General features: G+C 43.1%; 1 protein-coding gene across 1 annotated transcript in view; it reads right to left on the minus strand.

Moving 5' to 3' along the window:
- stard13b (StAR related lipid transfer domain containing 13b) overlaps window positions 1-17,754 on the minus strand; it is a 68,459-nt gene extending 50,705 nt beyond the window's left edge. The window contains exons 1-5 of the mRNA XM_030109336.1: window positions 17,631-17,754; window positions 15,586-16,359; window positions 7,460-7,603; window positions 6,177-6,314; window positions 271-304 (exon numbers count right to left, since the gene is read on the minus strand). Coding sequence (XP_029965196.1) covers window positions 271-304; window positions 6,177-6,314; window positions 7,460-7,603; window positions 15,586-16,239 — 970 coding nt within the window. The 5' untranslated portion in view covers window positions 16,240-16,359; window positions 17,631-17,754. The remainder of the gene's footprint in view (window positions 1-270; window positions 305-6,176; window positions 6,315-7,459; window positions 7,604-15,585; window positions 16,360-17,630) is intronic.
- Between the last annotated feature and the right edge of the window lie 4,638 nt (window positions 17,755-22,392).

Here is a 22,392-nt window from a genome sequence, read left to right on the forward strand (position 1 = left end):
GTTTAAATTCAATTTGCCAACATAATGAGACTGTTTAGAAGCAGTAGTCAACCTTCCGAACATGTCTTTGGAATGTGACACAGGATTAACTGCAGAGTGAGAACATGCAAACTCCACACAGAGACGTCACCTTCTGTGTGTGCTAACCGCTGCACCACCGTGCCATTCTTTATCATTTCAGCACTACTACGACAGAGTATGTCTCCATCATGTCTCCCATCTGTGAAGAACAAGACAATCAAAATAAGCTACAAAAAGAGATTTTCTTACCTGCCCCTGCGGTGCTGATCATGTTATTGAAAATCTGCAAAACAGAAAAAAATGAAAACGTCAAAAACTGCAGCAGTGAGAGGCTGTTGTTTAAAGATTAGGATGATCACCAATCTGAAAACTAGGAGGGATGAGTCGTGTTGGCATTTTTCAGGCTTTGCCTTCAGTCTGAAAGCTGAGAGAAATGGCTGATATTATTTGGCTGTGAAAGCCATTAGGAGGCTTCTGAATTCAGGAATGAGGATTTGTCTTCACATTCTTCAACACTGCGATCACAGCGCTCAATAGAGAGTCTCCACCGCAGCGCTGGCATGATTTAGCTTTTGTTCACTCAGAGGCGGCTTCTCTGCTCATCGATCTGTTGTCCCCAATAATCCGCCGCTCCTGCAGCGCCGCAGTGTACCTGAGGATGAAGTCAAAATATAACCTGTGGCGCAGGCCAAATTACTCCTGAACACTCTGGATTCTAACCGTATGTCTATAATTTAATATAGTAAAATCACAATGCAATATTTTACGATATTTAATGAGTAATTACAAGTAATGTTGGTCCAAATGAGGTTGTCTGAACGATATAGATCAATATCTTATACTTAATGAAGAAGATGGAAAGCTTGGAGATTAAAATAAAGGTTCATTTGGAGGAATACAATTGAATGAGTTGTTTCTTAAAGGAAAAAAATGATGGTTTTACCACCAGGCTGTGGATCCTTGAGTCAGGAATGTAACCCAGTACAGTATTTAATTCTTTACTTAATTCCCTAATAGGATCAACTGAGAAACTTAAAATCAGAATGAGGAGGCTTGGGGACGAAGCAGACTGGTGAGCCTCCCCCCCATTTGTCCGCTCTCTCTCCTCCGTTCCCCCTCTGCGGCCCACTGCTCTGATTGATGCTCTTGGTTTCTCGCCCTCTTTCCACATTTCTCCCTGGCAGAGGCAGAATTCAGCCTGAACGCACAGGATGCCTCTCTGCAACTCTGCTGACCTTCAATCATGGCAGTCGATTTGAAACGAGCCCGACCGGCGGCTGGAGTTTTTTATCTGCACATGTTTCGGCGCCCGGCTGGACCAAACGCACTCGGCCGGCCGTGCGCTGCATGAGCGATGAGGCCGCGTTGTGTTGAGGGAAGCACTTGGCCGGGCGAGCGGCCGATCTGGCCGCGACTCCGCCGTGACGGGAAAGAGAGGGGCCGAATTAAAGAGGACAGGTGTGATTTTTAGCCGCCTTCCTCTGATTCTGTTTGACACTTTCAGGCCACACCGCAAATGAGGTCAAACGATAGGAGGCACCTGGCAGTCCCATTTTTCATTTTTTCTGCAACGAGGAGGATGATTTAAAGCAGGGAGGGAGGGAGGGAGACTCAGCCAGCACATTTCTGGCAGGTTTTCGGCTCTGAACCACCAGGGGGTATCCATGCAGCTCCGGAGTTAGCAGGCACAACTGCTCCCTTATCTCCAGGCACAAAAACACAAGTCTCAGAGAGAGATGCAGGGGGGAAAATGAGAAATAAATATAAGTTAGAAACATATAAGTCATACTGTTATGAGTGTATTTTTACTTCTGCTTAAGCACAGATGAATTTTTTTTATGGACTGAGAGATTTGGCACAGTCTGGCAGGATTTCATCACATCTCCAAACACTTCAATAAATTGAGTCTTTAATGTCAGGAATGTTATCTCCGGTTCAGGAAATGCGATGGTCGCAATAAGTCAGTCTCAAAAGACCAACTTCAGACCCAGTTTCAGGAATAAACTTGTGAAAAATTAGCAGTCCAAAAAAACCAGATGCCGGGGCCCAGAGGAGATGAACTGAATTGAAATGGCTTCAAAGACTCGAACATATCTCTCTCTCTCGCTCTCTCTCTCTTGCTCTCTCTCTCTCTCTCTCTCTCTCATCTCATCTCAGGAGCTGAGACCCACTTCTGCATCGCCCCAGTTTTGGGCCGATCGCCGTCAGATGGTGGACACATGTCAGAGGTCACAGGTCAAACAAAGCGACATTCTTCCCGGAGGAGGAGCGCGGATCGTCGCCCTCAGAGCTTTAGTCCGGGGACGTGGATGTTTACGAGGACTGACGGGGCCGCGTGGGCGAAAGATGGCCGCGCTTTCAACACAGATGACAAAGCCGGCGAGGCGGTCACGGGACCGGTCGGGGCGGATGACACACCGGCGTGCCCTCTGCACGCCCGGCTCTGTCAACAGCAATTAAACCGAAGAATCCTCAACCCAAATATGTCTCCATCCACCAATAATAGAACGCAGAAAACAGCTGAGTGCAGAGCAGCAGGGCCATAAAAACCGAGAGCAGAGCGGGCTGCTTCTAAACACTATTCTGAGAGATTTATTTCAGAGGCCGACAAGAAAAAAGACGGACCTCAGAAATATTCTGTTTTCACCAAACTTGTCTTATTCTTTATTGTTGTGTTATCGAAGCTGTAGAATGTATTGAAAGGGCAGAAACGAGGACTTTACTGAACTACATGCCATGTTGGTACAAAGTGGAAGATATGAGGAAATAGTAAATTACTTTAAGTCATGTTTTCATCACATTACATCCCAGAAAGATATGAAACTTGCTGTTCTTGATCACAGAAATGTATCTTCTGGTGCTTTAATAATTGTAACAATAATAATAATAAAAAAAAACTTAAATGCAATACAAAAACAACAAAAACACATGCAAAATATTGCAAATTGATTTCAGAACTGCAAACATAATGGTATTTATTGTGTGTTGAAACACTAACCATGAACAATGTCAAAGATAAATGCAGTATATTAATAATTTCTGTTAAGTTTACAAGATTTGAGTCGGCATCAGGAGTACTGGGAGAGGGTGATGAACTGGAGTTTCACGTTCACCTAATCATCTGTAATGACACAGCAGGAGCTGCTTTGATCCTTCCTCTTCAACCCTGAATCACTCTCTGAGAACGAGTCAGTTTAAAAAATTTAAAGAGGAGAAAATACAGACTTTCTACTCTAAGAATAAAAATAACCACATCCATTTTTGGAGGAGACTGAATTGAGACGTGATTTTAATCAACACCAAACACATTCCAGCCTAGACTAACTCAGCCTGATGTGCAACAGATTGAGGAAGTCTGAAGCGCGTTCCAGTTTTCAGACACCTCACTGAGCAGGAGAGGCTATTTGAAGGTTATCTGGCAGGTGCCAAAAAACCTTCACTGCATACTTGCAGAAAGCATCCCCCGGTCCAGCCGCGGCTCCCCGTATGAGCGGCGTGTCCTGGCTCGCACATTCGGCCAGATTATTCTTAGACCCCCAGACTGTGAATCGGGCCGGATCACATTCTGGCCCCCTGCTGTCAGAGGTTTCATCTGGACTCCAGAGCGCTTATGTAAGACTCCTGAGGGGGTCGGGGGGGAAAATATCTCTGCGTGTGCAACCCTGCCACTGTGTGTGTAAACTGTGCAGGAAGAAACTTGAACCAGTGGCGAGTGTTGGGCATCCTGGGAGAATTAGGTTTGATTTTGGATATAGAGTTGAGAGTATAGGGTTTTGTAGCTTCGATGCTAAGCTAAGATAATCAGCTGCTGTCTGCTTTTCAGATGTACATGTGGTATTAAGTTTCTCCATTAACTCTTAACAGCAGGAGTGAAAGTTCCTCTAATTGGCATCACAAGAACAGCGACCACATGAGTCCTCTAGTGTTTTCACTCTGAGTTCTTGTCTCTGACATATTCTCCAGTCGGGAACAGACCTCAGAAAGTGCACTGCCTTTTATCTCAGCAATGAATCCTTTTAAGCTGCACTGCATCTTAACTTTTCATATTTTATATCTACTGTTCAGCTTTCATTTCTGACCAGGTAGTGTTTTTATTTAGTTTCCACAATGGTCACATTTATTGGTGAGAAGTACTTTGAAATGCCTCGTTGATGAAATTTTACTTGTCTTTCTTTTCCTTTGAACTCAAGCTTTTCTGAAGTGGATAAAACCAAAACATTTGCCTGCTTTTCATACAGAAAATGATCAATTTCAAGAAAACACTTTGTTCCCCAATTCTCCTTCTGCCTTGATGTTTGCATAAATACCAAAATGCTTTAAAATCAGTCAGATCAGGGAGAAAAAGGCAAATTAAAACAATGGAATGCAAGAAAAAGACTGCACTGAATATGAATCCGATGCATCTTGAGGTTAAACTCTCTGGTCTGTGACATATGTAGACATTCTCAGCTGTCCTAGAAGTTTTAACCAGGTCTGCTGTCGTTTTCAGGAGCTAGTTACAGCTTCCACAGGAGAAACAGGTGGCGCCGTGTCATTTAAAGTACCAACATGTCAAAGAACAAGCCCGCCTTTGGCAGAAAATATTCCAATACGGTGGTCAAACACATGGCAGGAGTTCTACTGGAAAAACATCGCAAGGTTTTTTTGTTTTTCTTTTAAATCACACTCATCCAGAAACCACATCAAGAAGACGGAGATGCCTGCTGGAAACTTTGTGGGTCTAATGAAGCAAACCACTTTCAGATTTTCTGGGACTGCCGGGTAATAAGGCCTTACTGGGAAGAGACCCACAAACACTCTCTGCTGTCAATGTCCCGTTTTAATGTGAAATAATGTATCTGGGAGATTTACAGTCAGACAACAAGACCAAAACCTTCTAGCTGTGTTACTGACAGCCAGTGAGACGTCCATCATGAGGGTCTGGTTAAAAACAGAACCAGTCACAACTGATGATTGGATATACGTTATTAATGATATTTATGTTGTGAAAAAAACAATTTTCCCTCAAACTCGAAAAAGAGACTTTTTTCAGGAGGTGGTCAAAATGGAATTAGACTGAAAACCGGTGCTCTGTGTGAGCCAGCCTTACAGTCCGCCATACGGTTTGAGGCTGTGAGAAGGTGCCCTCCACTATTCAATTCTGTTTTTCTGTCAGTGTTTATAAGTATAATTTGTCATTAAAATGAAATCCTGGAAGAGCAAAATGGACAAAATCAGCTAGATGATTTAAAAGCATGATTCTCCTATAGGCTTTACATAACAACACTGTTTTTTATGTTAAATGTATGACTGTTTCTATACATTCCTCACTATGTGTACTATTTTCCGTTTGTGTGCATATTTTCACACAATCATATTACGAGCGACGCCTCGTGTAAGCCACATATTTCACTGAATAACACTGGTGGCTGCGCTCTGAAGGCTGACTGGAAGGGGGCAGTTTTTCCTCTGAAAGCGGGTTGTTTACCATCGCGTTGCATCAGAGCCGTGAAGGAAGCACAAAGGACGAGCTGAGAGGCTGTGAATATCAACCCGCCCAGCATTCTGCAAATCTCCGAGCTGTCTGTTTCTTTTAGGGCGGCTCAATAGTGACATTTATATACTTTGTCCAGCAGAAGTGAGTCCTGCATGTCTAAGAGTCCCTAAGCTGACCTTATTCCCTGCACAAACCCCCAAATATTTACGGATACGCAGCAAAGAGAGGAAAAAAAAAAAAACCCGCTGCGGTACAGAAGGGAATTCACAAAGGTCAGAGGCCCTTTTCTCTAACATGGATGTACTTTGTAGTGTTTTCTCTGGTGCTTTTGTTTTATTCAACACTCTGACCTTGACATGAGGCTCGTACATGTCAAGAATACTAAAAACAAGTTTCGCTAAAGCTTTATAGCTTTATTTTCACCATGGCTGCAGATTACGATCCAGTTTCTGTTCATCTCATCAATAAATAGTAAACAGTCCAAACAGATTGTTTAGTTCAATAAGAAAATAATCCCGTATCGCATATATGAATGTGATCAGGTAGACCCACAAACATACACATCACTGAAACGAGAAAACAAATAGTTGACTTTTATCCTCAAAGCATTAACTTCCACTCGCTCTAAGCATCGGCTCTCATTCACTCAAAGAAACCGTTGGACGCCCGTCGTTCTTACCGTGGTCTTGGATCTGCTTCTGGTCCCCACTGAGGAGCTGCGTGGAGCCGGAGACCCGTCTCTGTTGGGACATTCCCCTCTCCCCGGAGCCCGGTCGCCCGGGTTTGGCTCCGCCGTGGACTTGGAACCAGCACCCCACTGCAACAACATCACAACTACGGTCAGGACCGGGTCCGTCTCTGTGTGGCCGGGCGGACTGGGACAGGATGGGCTCGACGGTGGCCAGGGGGAAAAGAAAACAAGAGGCTGAGGTCAGCGGCTGGGGAAGTGAAATCTCCACTCTCGATTCAGCCTGACAGAAGACACACAAAGCAGCCTGTATGTGCGGCTCTTCTTTTGGGAGGACAGAGATTATGACCTTGTCAAATATCCCAGTAAAGATGTCTTGTCTTGCCCAGTCGCCTGTCATTAGTTAAAGCCAGTACTAGCGAATGCCTGGGATGGTTATGCAGATGCCTGGGAGGCATGTAAGCCTCTCTCAACTATTCCTAATGGACCAAATCATACAAACTCCCTTCCAATACAACAGCTCCTCTGTGCGGTACATACATATGGAGCCCGAAAGAGCACTTTTGTTCCTGACTCTGAACTCTAGTGGGATATTTCATGAAACACGCCACCATGAGAAGGGCCCTTTTTAGGAACAGAGTTGCAACGTCAAAAGCACAATAGCTGTCTGTTCCTGCCGCAGCATTCGGACCAGGCCGGAGCTCTGAGGACTCCAGTATCACACCCAAGAGCCGGAGAGCTACATCGTAAAAACAGGCCAAAAGGCAGGCACATTCTCCATGACGGCCCTGACAAAGCCCGTAGTGTCACATAATACATTCCTATAATTCACAGGCCACACGAAATACTGTTTCTGCTCTGTTCACACACCGGCTTCATGGGTTAATACTGTTTAATTTATAAAACCTGAATTTAATCTGATCCTCAAAAAAAAAAAAAAGAAAAAGATAAAAAATTCTGAGCACCTGTTACTTACAGGTCAGAATAATCCACTGGGATTTTCTCTTCACAAAGCAAGCTAAATTGATTTAGGGAAGTTTAAAAAGCATGACCAAGTATGCGGCATACGCTTCGCAGGAATGTGCACACTACCAAGCGTGACAGTGCACATACCATGAGGTGCTGAAGGTAGAAGTGCTGGAGGCCAGATGCTTCCTGATAGCACATCATGCATGCTTCTAGGAGTGAATGGGAACGCCACAGCCACTTAGGACGAATGACATGTTGGTGAGTTGCTGCAGTTGTATCAGCAGGCTGTGGGGACGCGGTCTCACCTGTTTCCTGCGCGTGACGCTGGGCGTGTTGGAGGGCGACGAGCTCTCACTCAGAGCCTCCTCGATGTCCAGATTGAGCTGATCCAGCTTCCTCATCAGCTGATTCATTGACTCTGACCAGGGAGACTTAACCAGAGGAGACTCCTGCAGGTAATCAAGAAGGCACACAGATCAGAAAACGTGATCTTCAGACAAGATAATCGGGGTGGAAGGTTCAATCCCCCATCTGAACCTGTCCATGTGTCAATGTGTCCTCCCAATATGCCTGACACTGTGAAGTGCTTCGGTACTATTGAATCAATGGGAAAGTGAGCTCCAGTTAAGGATTTAAACTCCACAAATTAAAACCCACTGGACTCAAACCAGTTCAATCCAATTTGGATAAAATATATAAAATTCAAAATAATCAACAAGATATGGGATGTTGATGAGGGAACTTATAGATGATATTCAGTACAGTTGCAAAGGCTAGATAAGCTCTTTCTATCATGTCGTAGTCTCAAAGAAAATGAAATATCATCCATCTTTCCAATATCATGAAAGATATAAAGCCAAAAGCCAATGAGAAGTGACATCTGTCAGTTCTCCTTGGAAAATAACCTGACCTTCCGTCAGTCAGACTTCAATGTTTGTACATTAAGTTTCAGTCAAAATTCATTCACTGACATTTGGGCACAACTGAATATCGACTATGATTCTGAGACTTCAATTACATTTTTCAGAATCTCAAATATTTAAAAAATTGCAAGTATTCACATACAGTTCAATAGTTTCTCTCCTTCTTGTGTGTGTTAATGGGGTCAAAATACTATCCAGTCATAAAAATAATTTTTTAATTTAACATCACTTCAATTGAAACACTCAGAAATCAAAATATCGGGAAAAAAAATAACATCTTTGACCCTCACAGGCAAAACTGAACAAGGCTACCTTTATAAATATTCAGATGTTCCTTACTATGCTGATGACGCACATGTCTACATGTCCTTTAAACCAAACTCCTGAGAGTTGCCTTAAACTAATAATAAAGCACAACGACTTCTAACTTGAAAGCTGTTGAATATATCATTATACCGGTTTAAGGTAAAGAAGTTAACAGTTGAATTCCTTGAACAGAGCAGCATCTTTCTCCATGTCATTCATCACATTTTTCACTTTAAACTTGTCAGTCGCTGCAACACACCAGTATACGAGAATACTGATCAACACCCTTGTTCTATCATGACAGTGTAATTCTGTGATGCCTCATTCACAGATCCCCATGCAAAACAAGTCCGCATCACTTTATTTTAATTACGCCAGGTTCACTCCTTCTCCTTACATTTGCATTATCTTTATGAATCATTAGCAGTCGGCCTCACAGAGTTTTCGCTGTCCCTCTGCCTTAGAGTTGGGCATTGCATAGAAATTATGAATCAAATGATAATCAGTGTTCATTTAGCATGCATTAATACTCCTCATATCTTAACTGTCATCTTCTGGAGCATAATTTAATTGACTACTACAAAACTATTATTCACAACACAAGAACTTAGCTGATGGAGAGCAGAGGCATTAGCCCATCTAAACCACTTAGCACACGGTTTAAAAGAGAAGATATATTTTTACTGAGCAGAATTAAGTTAAAGTTATTAGCCCGGCCCTCAACCATAGTGTCCATTATTTATGTAGCCCCCATTGGGACAATTAATTGCCCACCCCTGCTCTGCTCTACCTAATATTCATTAGGAAGTGTCATATATCGTCCCATCATTCGACCTCAGCATTTCAACACTTTGCCCCCAATTTTTGTAGCCATTTTCGACATAATGTACAGAATATGAACTGGACTTCATTAAACACCATCAAACTTTTCAAAAACACTTATGAGAACAACATTTTTGAAACGTGATGTCTCATAAGTGAAAATAATGGATCATCATGAAGATCAGAGCATCTCTAAAGCTGTTGTTGGGACGTTCCAGCTCTTTAAAAAGTGGCCCAGATGGTTACTGTGGCTCAAACTGCTGCAGAAATTATTAATACTGGTTGGTTCGCAGGTGGTCTCAATGTTATTCCTGAATTGTGCTTTAAATCAAACTTTCAACAACACAGTGAGAGTGAATGTAATCAGAGTCACTCTGCTTGTTTACCACATTCAAGCCTTTGTTGAGGTGAAAGCTTCTGTCAATTTACCACACTGCTGTAAACTTAAAAAAGAGTTACAGGCCAGCCCAAAAACAGGATCTTGTAAATTGCAGATGCTACATCAGAGGACTGCCACACATGGAAATGTGATCTCCTCCACTGTGTCTCGGGGTGAAAGAGCAAACGAGGAGGGTTCCAGACTTGTGTGCCATGCAGAGCGTGATGGAAGACCCTGTACAGGCTTTCACTGCTCCCCAGACACACAGTGTATATAAATAGAGCGTCCCCGCACAGGCAGGAGCTGCGTCTGAGGATCCAGAGGTCCAGCCTCATAAATCAGCTGGATACCCCTCAGTCACCAAAGCATAAATTATCATTGTTGTTCTGTAATGTGAGCAGAGACCAGGGCGAGCAGATCAAATGTGACACGTTCTTCAGCAGCAACACGGTGGACTCTTTTCAAGAATCCTACAGGCAGAGTTCGGGGGATTACCTGTCGTACTCGCCGTCACGGTAGCAGGATTACATAGAAACATTTATCAGTGTGAGGCGAACATAAATGGAACTCATAAAGTTTGATTCTTTCACCAACGACAACACGAAATGCTTGACAATCTCTGGTATATTCAAGCCTCACAGGTTCTACAGAGAGTCTCCTCTGAGTCTGGCTCTGCAGGTATTTTCCTGTTAAAAGGGGGTTTTTCCTTTCCACTGTCTCCTATGCTTGCTCAAGTGGATCTGTTGGGTTTCTATTCATAAAAGCGCCTTGAAAAGGCTTTGGCACTGTCGAAATACAATCGAATTGAACTGAAACCTCGTGCATTAAAAGGACAAAAACCAAAACATCCATACACACCAAGACAAGTAACTGCGTTTAGGAGCAGCTACCAGTAGTTTGAGGAAGGTTAGGTTAGTTACCAGTTGTTTTGGGGGCAGTTCTCAGTAGTTTAGAGCAGTTCTCTGGGTTTGGGTAGCTCATCCCAAATCATAATAGTTTCAAATATAAAGTACATCCACAGTTGGATTCACAAATATTTTACATGTTATATAATAAAACAATTAGTTAATTTCCATGTAGTTAAAAATAAAGCCTGGCAAATGAGCCTGCTGTCAGTCGAATGGCATGTAAAGTCTCCGAGTGTACAATCACTTCATTGAAGTGTCTTGTCATTAAATGTTCTGATGGGAATTTCCCACAAAGTTTTGGAAAAGGCACAGTTTCAGCCTCTGGTGAACTTTTTTGGGACACAAACACGATGGCTGTTTTAGCCTTTTCCCTCAGTCATGCTTGTTATGACTGGAATTTGATGAAAAAGAGAAGAAATTAAAGAAAAAAATCTTCAGCCTACTATCCTTTGGGCCTTTGATGAAAAATGATTCTCTACATTGTCTAAGCCAAAGATATCGGTTGAGGCCGTGATACAGGAATCACAAAAATGTCACAAAGAAGGCACCAACAAACTCTTCTCACCCTAAAAGTAATCTAAAAATAGAATGAACTTATGGAAGGGACAATAAATATAGCAGTCAGGCTGCTGGCCACCCATGGTCACTGGAAGAAAGCATCTCCTTCCACTCAATCTCCAAGGAATGACCTGAATCTGGCCAATCCCCCCTGACCTCCGAGCCGGAGGGGTCACCCAAGGTCAACAAGAGGAAAAAAATAAAGCGTCTCTTCTCCGCTGGGTACGTCTTCGCGGCACAGAGCCAAGCAGGGAGTGTAAAATGTTTGACACCGGATCAGTATGACTGGACGGCTCAATCCTCTCCGTCTGCTTCACAAATAAAAAGGGAATTCTCAGACTTAATGTGAACATCTCCACTCCAAAAAAACAGACACTCTAAGCCTTCAGCTTCCTCCTGTAAAAAAAAAAAAAAAAAAGTGAGACAGGAATAGTGTAGACCGACACGAGCGTGAACTTTCCTCTATGAGAAACGCTCACAGGTTCCAAGAAAACCCTCCTACACACTGACAGTTTCTGCTAGAGTCTTTCCGAGATGTTCTCCAGATCAAACACACCAGCTCGTCCTGATGGGAACCACTCGTCACGTGAGCGACGTGTATTCCCATGTTTGCAAGTTTCATTTCATCTTTAATCTTGATATTTGGAAACAGTCTTTATTTTTAGATCATGGAGATTACAGGCTCTGGTTTCTGTTTCACTGTCAGCATGAAGCTGAAGATGAACCGTCACAGACCAAAGCATTTCGAAACTGACCACAATCGCATGTATTTCTTCATTTCTATCCAGCTGATCATTAAAATCCGCCCCCCTCATATAGACTTTTTTTCTATTTTCTTGTATTTATTTCAATTTCCAATGTTACGAGATGCATATGTTACCAAATATATTCACCTGTCAGGGTTTACCATCAAACTAACACCACAATGTGAAATACTTGTTAAGTATTCAGAAATGTTGGCTGCACTGCTGATTATTTAAATGCTGTCATTTTGTTTTCTCTTCTTTCTCTCGTGATAAGAGGGTCTTGTAACTGGTGTCTTAGAGTCTTGAATTAAACATTAACTTAGTAATTAATTCAGGAATTTGTGAGGATTTGCAATGATGGCTTTAAACCAGGCTAAAACTGAAGCTCTAGCAAAAATACAAAAATGTTTATTTAAATCACAGAAAAAAAATGAAGTGTATTTTAATTTCCAGTACTACACTTGCTTCAATCGGTGCAAACACATAATTTTAGAGCAATTTGTACAGAAAAACAATGTGTGTCCATGCTGGAGGAGAGTTAGCGAGCAGGTGACATTCAGTACAACACATATTTTAGACAGATATGTCAAACACGTCTCAGGCGCCACATACAGTCCAATAAATAAACACTTAAAAAAAATCTTCTCCAAGAGCTGCTGCATTGTGCATGTTTGGAAAACTCGCCCTGAAATCATCACTGACGTCTCAGCTCGGGTCTCAGTGTTGCGTTGTCTCCACTACTGTCAAGAAATGCGTTTGAAAAAAATCTATGTTCTCCGTGGAAATTTGGTATTTATTTGGTTTGGTGAGTTGAAGCGGCTTGCAGGCCGGCTTTGGCCCATCGGCCTTATGTTTAACACCCCTGTTTAAGAAATAACTTCATTTATTTAGCTCTATTTTTAAAAGTAAAAATGTTTGTACTGTAACAGGCAGAAGATGAGTAAATCAGCCTCTTCTACTTTTCAGAGCAAGAGCAGAGTTGCGGAATTCAAAACGACTGTATAGTTATACATATAGTTAATGATTCTTTTCACACTTTCCGCTGAAAAGGGAAGCAGAAAGCTTGTGAACTGGGTTGCTGATTAACCCTTGGTGTCAGAGAAGCATAAATGCCAGAAACGGACGCCTCGCTCTGGCAGCGGCTCTCTCCGAATCGGGAACACACACCGTCTCTTTTCAGTGACATCCCCACAAGGTGCTGTTCAGGAATGTGGACACTTCGACTTAGAATGAGACAAATTCCAGAGGAGGCTTGACGCTCGGGTGAGACACTACCCTTGATTCATCTCCCTGTGGCTTCCCCCCCCCCTCGATCCGAGAAGCCCCCCCACACACCATGGCAACTGAGCTGGTATGAGTCGATCCGTTGGATAAACGGAGTAATGTTATCTTCTGGGGACAGCAAAATGTGAGAGGACTATAACTTTATCAGCACAAATTGGCCACATTGTGAACCCCAACACAGCAGCTTTGACATGGAAATGAGGAGTTAAGTGTGTGAGCTCTGGGCTCGGTGCCTGGTCCACACCACCCACAGAGAGTGCCAGAGATCACCATGGAGGTTTCCAAATGTAGCAGCCGGTCATGCGAAAGGGCAACGGCTACCTGGCTCCTCGCAGGAATAAATTACATTCTTAATATCCCGCCATGGAAAGAACACCACGTGAACCGCATCTGCAGGACGAGGGGGATCGGTGAGTTTCTGGGGGCATTTAGTCACAGAGAGCGGGAGAGAGCGAGAGCGAGAGCGAGAGCGAGAGCGAGAGCGAGAGAGAGAGAGAGAGTGAGGAGGGATGCATCATCATCATCATCATGCAGATGGTGCCCTCATATGGTAAATGTGAATAACTGCACTCCTGTCTCTCACAACTGCACTCATCTCGCAGTTATTCAACTTTTTGATGAGACCAATTGTCACATTTTGCATTTCACTTTACAGAACTTAGAGAAGACTGTTGGGAAAATGCCCACTTGTTCATTAAAATCAGTAGATTTAAAGTTCCACTCCCCAAAAATGCAGCTGTGCTGATTAATGTGAATAGAAATTGAATTATTTTTGTGTTTCTGTATTTCACAGATGGTTTGAAACAAGTGATTTTTGAAATGTCCTTCAACAACACTCGAGTTCCTTCTGAAGGGCTGAAATTGGTCTATATATAGATTGAATTTTATATCATCTGGAGTAAAGACGGTTTAAATGAATTTCTATACCACTTCATCCAAATGAAGGTTTCCGGGTTCAAAATCTTGTTCATACTGTGCATACCGGCAATGTCACACTCAATACTTGACCTGAAATCCATATTTTGGTACTGGAAACATAACTCCAATACCTGAAGAACATCTCCAAATGCACAGGAAGACCATGCAAATGCCACAGGAGGATTTCTCCGCTTCAAAGCTGGGAATATGACTGCTGTGAGGCAAGAGGGCAGGCCACTAAACCTCCTCACTTCCCCCAAACATCTGTTACACAATGGCAAACGTGGCCGTGTGCCAACATCTAAAAACATTTCTGCTGTTGCCATTGAACTGTGGAATGTCTGAGTTTCAACATCAGAGGAGATAAAAAATAAAACATGGATTTATGAGGCTTGCAATTGATTGTGCTCTGTTTTTATTCACAGTGAACACGACGTCCCGACTTTTTTCACACATTATTTTGTTTTTGCCGTCAAATTAAAGGAGCTAATATTTTCCAGTCTCAGGTTGATAAAACACTTTTTTTTTAACTCAGATCGACGTTTCCATCCTCGGCAGCGAGTGAAGTGAGCAGCCTTACAGTCACACTGACATTCCCCGTGCCATCCGATCGCACACTCCGTGGCATGAGAAGCCTTTACTGCTCTCCTTTGATAATATTTACAACGGGCTCCCAGGATTCCCTGCATTCTTCCTCTCTTCTCCAAAACAACCCATTCAGAGGCCGGTGTCACTCCGCACATAAAGTTGGCATCACCTCAAAGTCTTACCCAACCGAGCAACAGACAGAGGAGCCTAATGTCCGCCGGGGCACTACGATCAGCCCCGCCTGGAGAAGCTGCTGTAACACAACTGATATTAAATAGACTCGAATGTATTTATGAAAGCCCATGGGAGGATTTAAAAGGGTAATAAAAAGCAGGGATGCAAGGGGCGATAAAGTCAGGGTAGAGGTTATGCGAAACTTCGACGTGCCTGAAAGGAAAAAGGGGAGGATGCTGCGGGAGAAGAGTTCAGTAATGGTGAGACGGTGAGACGGTCCGCCGTGAGCTCTGTCAAAACACCGCTGCCCGCTGAGGGAGTGGAAATAAAGCAGAGAGTGTTTGCATTCCTGCTGCATCTGTGTTTCGCAGGGTGAAGTCACTGGACGCAACAATGCGATGACTCCCAGCACGCTTTCCAGCTGGTTTCAACGTTTTATTGTTTGTTTTAAAAGCTCCGACTGGCCTCGCCTCATTCTGCTCGTCAGAAGCAGAAGAAGGTCTCATTTCAGGTTATCAAACTAGTTTCTGTTGGAAATCTGGAGGATGAAGTGTAGGATCTGGAGTGACAGGAACTTTTTTTCAAAACATACAGTAGTGGTGCTGGATTTCATTGTTTATGGTTGTTATATAGTTCATTTGTTTTATGCACACTGGTCACATTGAGGCTTGATGAAAGGGTTCAAAAAGTGAGTGGTTAATACCGTCCATGATAATATTTCAAATATGAATTTTTTTAAACCTTTTCCATGAAAATAAAAAATATAATATAATATTACAGTTCACTAACACAACTGTAAATAAAAAGAAGTGAGAGGCGGCAGACCTGTTCGGTGCAGGCGTCCTCGGCGGCCTCCTGCTCGGGTCTCCTCCTCCTCTTCGGCTCGTCTCCGGCGTTTTCCACATGAGGACCTTCACAGTGAGACAGCTCCGGGAACACGTCCTCCTCATCCTCCTCCCGCTCCTCTCTCCCCCCCTCCTGTGACGATCGTCCGTCCTCTGCGCTCCCGTTGACGAGGGGGCCGCCGTCGGAGCCGGAGAAGGTGATGGAGCTCTGCTTGTACTTGACCACGTGCGCCGAGCAGGCCGACCCGGAGTCCACCTTCGAGACGGCTGCCGGAGCTTTGAAGCGCCTCTTTTCATCTTCACAGTTCGAGTCGAGGGTCTGGTGGACTGTCTGGGAGCCGTCCCGGTCTGACGGCGGCGAAAACGCTCTGGGAGATGTTGACGCATGTCGGGACTCTTCAAAGCGCACGTCGTCCACAAGCTTGATGTTGGCATATTCAACACATACAAAGTTCCTCCGAAGCTTCGATGTGTCGCCATTTTTTTCAAACAGGTCACTTCTGGCCTCTGGGTCGAGGCGATCCTCTCCTCTGGCGTCCAGCGAGCCGTTGGCTGAGAAAGCAGCGCTCTCTAACGCAGTCGAAAAGGCTGATTTGTGCAATTCTGTCCAAGACTGATCATGTTGAGTCTCCATTTTACTTTTCTTCTATAGTTTCTCATAATTTAAGACGTAAATCCACAGGTACTTCAGCTTGATATACCGGATCGCCATTTCTCTATCCGGGTCGCTCGATCACATCACAAAGCAAGGAGCCTGAAACAGACAGAAAGGAAGCATGCCGATGGTATTTAACAGGTCTGATAAGCACAGAGATAAGGAGGCCACATCCACAGAGCGAAACAAGTCGATACACACTTCTTCGGAGCTTCCTCATGTTTGTGCCCTGTCATGATGAAAATCTGGGTATACATGTGCGGCGTGCAGCTCCTGACTGCACGCCAGGAGTCTGCAGCAGAAACTAAACTCAACATCTGGCTCAGGCCGGGCCGTTCAAGTCTGGATCTGTTTCACACATGATACGGCTGACATCACTGCGCAGAGGAATCCGACGGCTGCTGATTTACTACAGCCCACACCATTCATCAGGGCAGAAGATGTCCCCGGTCGATTGTGGTTAACGTCGCACTCACCCCTTCATTAAGTCCCCTCTTTAAAACACGACTTGGAGTGTGAAACAACCTAAGTACACAGAGAAAAACAAACAACTGCACTGCTGAGCCCCCCGCGGAGGTTTATCATCTTGTCAGAATCTCCTCTGAAGGAATTTGAAGACGGGATAACAGCGCAGCTCAACCAAGTCACCTCCTAAATCAACACGACCTGCAGGAGAGCGACCGTCTCAGACCAGCAGGTCAGTATATCCACACAAGGTTTGAGATATCTTCAAGTAAATCCACAATAATCCTAGACTTCATTTGAATAAATGCGCACTTTTGTTGTATTTATGAGAAAGTCACAATGTCCAAAACCCTTTATCATGGCCTTGGGACACATCACACACACACAAACAGACTGATAACGCAATCAGAAACACAAGGACACTGAAGATACTCCTGACGAAACTGCATTCAATAAGTCTGTATTTGCTTAGTAAACAAAATGCTCAACTTGCAAATAATTCCTCCAGAGGGACGTTTGAAGGTGATTAGAGGCTCTGAGTGACTCCGCTTTGAAAAGAACCGAGCAGAGGAGGCTTTATTTATTCCCATATGACTGGAGAAGACATCTGAATGAAGGGAAGAAGTCCCGGCGTGTAAAGGAAGTGGGCGTATGTTGACTTACACAACAAGACCACGACTTATTTAGAAGGTGAGAAAAGCTTCCAGCCTTGGGTACCCTCTAAAGGTTCCGAACAAGTCGACTCATGCAGCAACAGCCTATAGTATAAAGCACAAGCTCTGCCAAGGATGACTGTCAAGTGGAAAAAAGAAACAAACATTTTCTCTCCATGACGTGCAGATTAAAAAAAAAAAAAAAAAAAAAAAAAAAAAATCACTGAATATATAAGGAAAGATCAGACTTACCTGCTGAGTGGAAAAGAGCTGCTTGTGTTAAACAAACAGTGTCAGTGAGATCATGGCAAAACACTGGCAGTAATTCTGCTTCCTGTAAGAAGACCCCCCCCCCCAGTCACTCCTATATTCCCAGAGGTTTATTCTGCCAGCCTTGCCATCGCCTCCTCCTCCTCCATGTGTTTCCCTGGGGGGGGGGGCAGCAGCAGCGCTGGTCGGCCTGCAGCGGCTGAACCATTCAGAATATGCCTGAGAGCGGGGAGAGCGCGTACTTGTTGAGAGATGGAAAGGGGAGGAGGAAGGAGGCGGAGGGAGCCGCGGCGGTTGGCACGGCGGAGGAGCGAGGTGAAACGGGTTTGCGGGACTCACAAACAAGGTTGAGGAGAAGAGTCGCGGAGTGGAGATGAACCCCGGTCGCCGGACGGAGGAATGCTTTCAAGCATATGAAGAGGACGTCTGTGGGCAAGAATGAAAGCATATTTCCTCTGGATGACTTCTGCACAACATGTTGCCATATGTGCCACAAACAAACACATACTGTCACCCCTGAAATGAAGAAAGCTTTGTTCAGCCTTCAGCCCATCCCTGAATCTAATATATGGAATTAAAAACACCACATTACTGTCATCAACTTGTACTTTCATTACTTTATTTCAGTTTATGCAATTTCCCTCAAGCGCCACCTCAAATGCTTTGGTACAGTTAACCTTAGACTCTAATGTGTTGAAATAATGAGTTACTAATACTTGCTATGGTAATTAAGTAGTATTTTTTATTGCTATTTCTATTTGTATGAGCTTATATAAGGCGGCAGCGGGGATTTAGAGGTTGGTCGGGGTTTAAATCTAAGTGCGTCTGGAACAGATTCTGATGTAAAAACTTATTCCCAGTTAAGCCCAACGATCACAAAACACAGTCCTCATTATGCTTTCAGTCACACTTAACTCTTTAACGTCCAGTGACTAAAATAATCCTTCAACCAGAACTTTATATTTTGAACTGAATTCTTCAGAAAGTGGAAATAAAGTCTTCAAACTAGTCCGTTTAAAACACTTGATGATCCACCAGACGATTTAAAGAAGTGGATTTCCTCAAAAGGTTTCAGTTAAAACAGCAATAAGAACTTACCTGTCCAAATAGTTGAACAAGTTCAAGGGTTAAGTGTAAAATGATGCCACATTTAATCCACGTTAATACTTTTAAAATCATAAATTGTTACTGAGCACACCCACAATTTGAATTAATAATGTCAACCCTTTTGATTTGAATGTCTGTAATTAATAAGGTTAAAAAAAAAGAGAAAACTTCTGCTTTTTCTCTATATTTGTGAAGAAAACAATTTTCCGTCATTTTCATACAGTTGTTACCGTGCCTCACTTGATTGTGTTTCTAACACTGAGCACAGCTCAGGCAGAATAAGTGTAGTTATATTTGAGTGTCAGTCTCTCCACCTGTGCTCAGTTCAGGTTAAAGTAAAAGTCACAAATCCCCAGGAAAACTGTCCACTTCCCACAACAGACAGTTCCAAGAAGAAGAATCTGGCATCAGGCTGAAAGGGGCAGGTCTGGCTGTGCGGCTGCTCATCGGCTGCTCGCTCCTTGTTTATTCCGCTCACGGACTGATCCTGGAACTATTTTCTGAATTAGATGATCCCTGACTTTACGGCTTCAGAGTGTTCATTCATTCATGAGTTCATCCCGTCATTCAGCCTCCTCGGCGGGGATCGATGCGGCGAGGCCCGAGTCGCAAATCAACACTTGAACTCGGCGTGACCTCCGGCCAGAGGGGCAGAAAACCAGCTTTACTCATCCACAAAATACCTTGAAATGAGCCTGTGGCTGTCAGTCTCGCGCAGAAACTTCCAGGTCTGCAGAGGTCGCCTCAGTAATCTGGAAAGAAACAACACAGGAAACATTCAACGCCCTCAGTCAAACCCACTTTATTGCTTTTCTTTTTTGGAGACGTTTTAAGGGCGCTTTCAAAAATGATGAGTCACTTTTATAAGTTCAGGTTATTCCTGCAGTTTGAATTTATTACGACCTGTTAACACTATTTGTGACACCAGTGATGAATGGTTATTGTGTAACTTCACCAAAAAGTAGAATTGAGTCTTTTATGTTCCTTCTTGTGATAACTTCCTGCAGTTTGTTACTATTTTTCGACAGTTTGTTCCAATAGTTACATGACAGAGTCACTTCTCGGTCCACTCTCCATTTTTAACTCGAATTCTACTGAACCAGGTGGTTGTTAAAGGGTGAAAGGTCAGTTCAACATGTCCAAAAATGTAGCTTTTTTTGGACTTGTTGTGTACATATTGACACAGATAAGCAGAACTGTGAAGCAACATGCAGAAATCGTGCTGCGGTCGTGACTTTCGGGTATTTTTCAGTCAGGGAAAGAAATGTGAAATGTGCAGGGGTTTGTAAGAGGAAGAGAATGAAGGAGAGTCAGATCGTCACGCTGGCTCGACGGAAATTCAGCTTGTTACCACAAGCAAGCTCAGAGGGAGTCGATCCAAACCGGATCGGAAATATGAAGAAAACGCTTGTTTCTGTGTCAAAGATAGAAAAACACAATCAATCAATCCAGCTCTGTTTACGTAGCACTTTTCCATGAAGCTTAAATATAATTCGAAGTGCTTAACAGCTCATTTACAAAGTGATCATAAAAGAAAAGACGGTAAAAAGACAAGAACAATTCCACTTTAAAATGCATCAAAAAAGATCAACTGAGGATTATTTATTGAATGAGAAAAAGTACCAAATCAAAAAAGATGCATGACTGAGAAAAACAAGAATACATTGAAAAAATGTGATAGGTTCATTCTGTAAACAGTAATTTATATGAAAAAATACACATAAAATTTGCAGAAAAACTGTTTTGGAATTCTATTTAGTGCTGATAAACATGAGAAAAACACTAAGAGAATGTCACAGTTTTTCCTGGTTGGTCTTAAAACTGAGAGCAGTTCTTCACTGGGTTTAGGGCTGAGGAATGTCCCCAGGTCGGTGTTGGTGACCTTTCCGTATACGCTCAGGGAGCCTGTCTGTTTACACGACAGTGGTGCTTGGAGTCACTGAAAGCACCGCTTTTTGAGAATGGCTCCCAAGGTGGAACTTTTTGAAAACACTCAGTCTCTGTGGAAAAGGCCCAAAACGCAACTACACTGAAACACCGCGACTGCGCGTGAAAATCACGACTTTCATAAAGTAAAGAATCAATTACTGGAAGTTACTTGATTCTTTAACTGAATCATCGGCACACAAAAAGCAGCTGCAGGCAATTTTATGACAGAGAAACGTTTAATAAACTTTGTGTTTTACCTTGTTTTGCATTTTGTTATGAAGAACTTTGTGATTTTTATTAGGGAAAAGTTCTAAGAAAATAAAATTTACTAAGCAGCTAAGTTCCTAAGTTATTAACTTGTTAATTTATCAACTTACAAGCTTATTCACTTTATTTACTTAATCACTTAAAAACGTATTTACTCGCTTACTTCCTAAATTATTAACTTAAAAACTAACTTTATAAGTTATTTACTTACGAACTTACTCAGTAACTTACTGATTTATTACTTGTACTTATTTGCTCAACATATAAATCAAACGTAACAAAATACAAGCAGCTGCTTCCTGATCTCCAGTTTGAGGCTCTGATCAGTGGAGTGAAAACTTCCAGTCCTTCAGCTGTGGTGCTCAGAGCGACTGGAGCGGCTCCAGTTAGAGGCCGAGTTGTGTTGAGTTCGAAGGAAATAAGGCAGAAGTGAGGCTTCCTGCCGCAGATGGACGCTCTGACAGCTCTGTCAGGACGGGACCTGGGGGGGGCGAAGACAGGCTGGCAGACAGAGACGCACCGAGGAGCTCTGCGCCAACCCCTCCAGAAACAAGCGAGAGGATATTACTGTTTGCTCTCGGCTGATTTACAGAGTGATAAGAATGATAATTCCCCGATCTGCTCGCCAGCCACTTCAGCTGGAAGCAGAAGGGATTGAAAGTGACGGCACCCGAGGGCTCCAACCACGTCTTCCGTCGGTCGTTAATTTATAAAACCAGGCCGGAGGTGTCCGCTTTTTAATATAACTTCTTTATCGGGCCATTAAACACATTTGTTTCTGTTTGGCGTTACACTTTGCTCTGTTCTTTTTTGACAGTCTGACTCAAGCTGCGGAAGATATTCCAGCCTTCAAGTGTAAGGCCTTGAAATCACACAACCATGAAACACTGTAAAAACACCAAACAGCCACTTTTTAACTGATACAAGGACACTGGACACTTGTTGTTTCAGTCTAACAGTGCTACACTGAGCTCAAACAGAGAAATCTGAGTCTGTAAAACATTCACATCCTGCTGGAGCACACACCAGGGTTTAGCTCTAAAAGAAAAATAGACATTTTTACAAGACATTTATCTCCCAGTTCTGTGGATACATGAAATAAACATTGCATGAAAATGTCATGTCTTACATGTAACTTTGATTGCTGGACTGAACAGACAATAAATCTGAACACAGAGCAATGGGACTCTTTGGAGGGAGGAAAGCTTGGCTTGCTGTTGGAATTGTATTGATTGCAAATAGTCAATAAAAGACAACGAACACTGCTTCAAAAGCCAAGAGAGAAGTAAAATTTTAGTATCACTAACAATATCTGCACAGATCACAGGAGGAAAACAGGGAATTGTTTTAATCTAATGTGATAAAAAAAAATCTAATCATTTGGTTTCATATTTCAACAGAGATCTCTTCTAATCTCTGATGGAAATGAGCCTTTTTTTAA

This window comes from Salarias fasciatus, chromosome 14 (genome assembly GCF_902148845.1).
Source record: "Salarias fasciatus chromosome 14, fSalaFa1.1, whole genome shotgun sequence".
NCBI lineage: Eukaryota > Metazoa > Chordata > Actinopteri > Blenniiformes > Blenniidae > Salarias > Salarias fasciatus.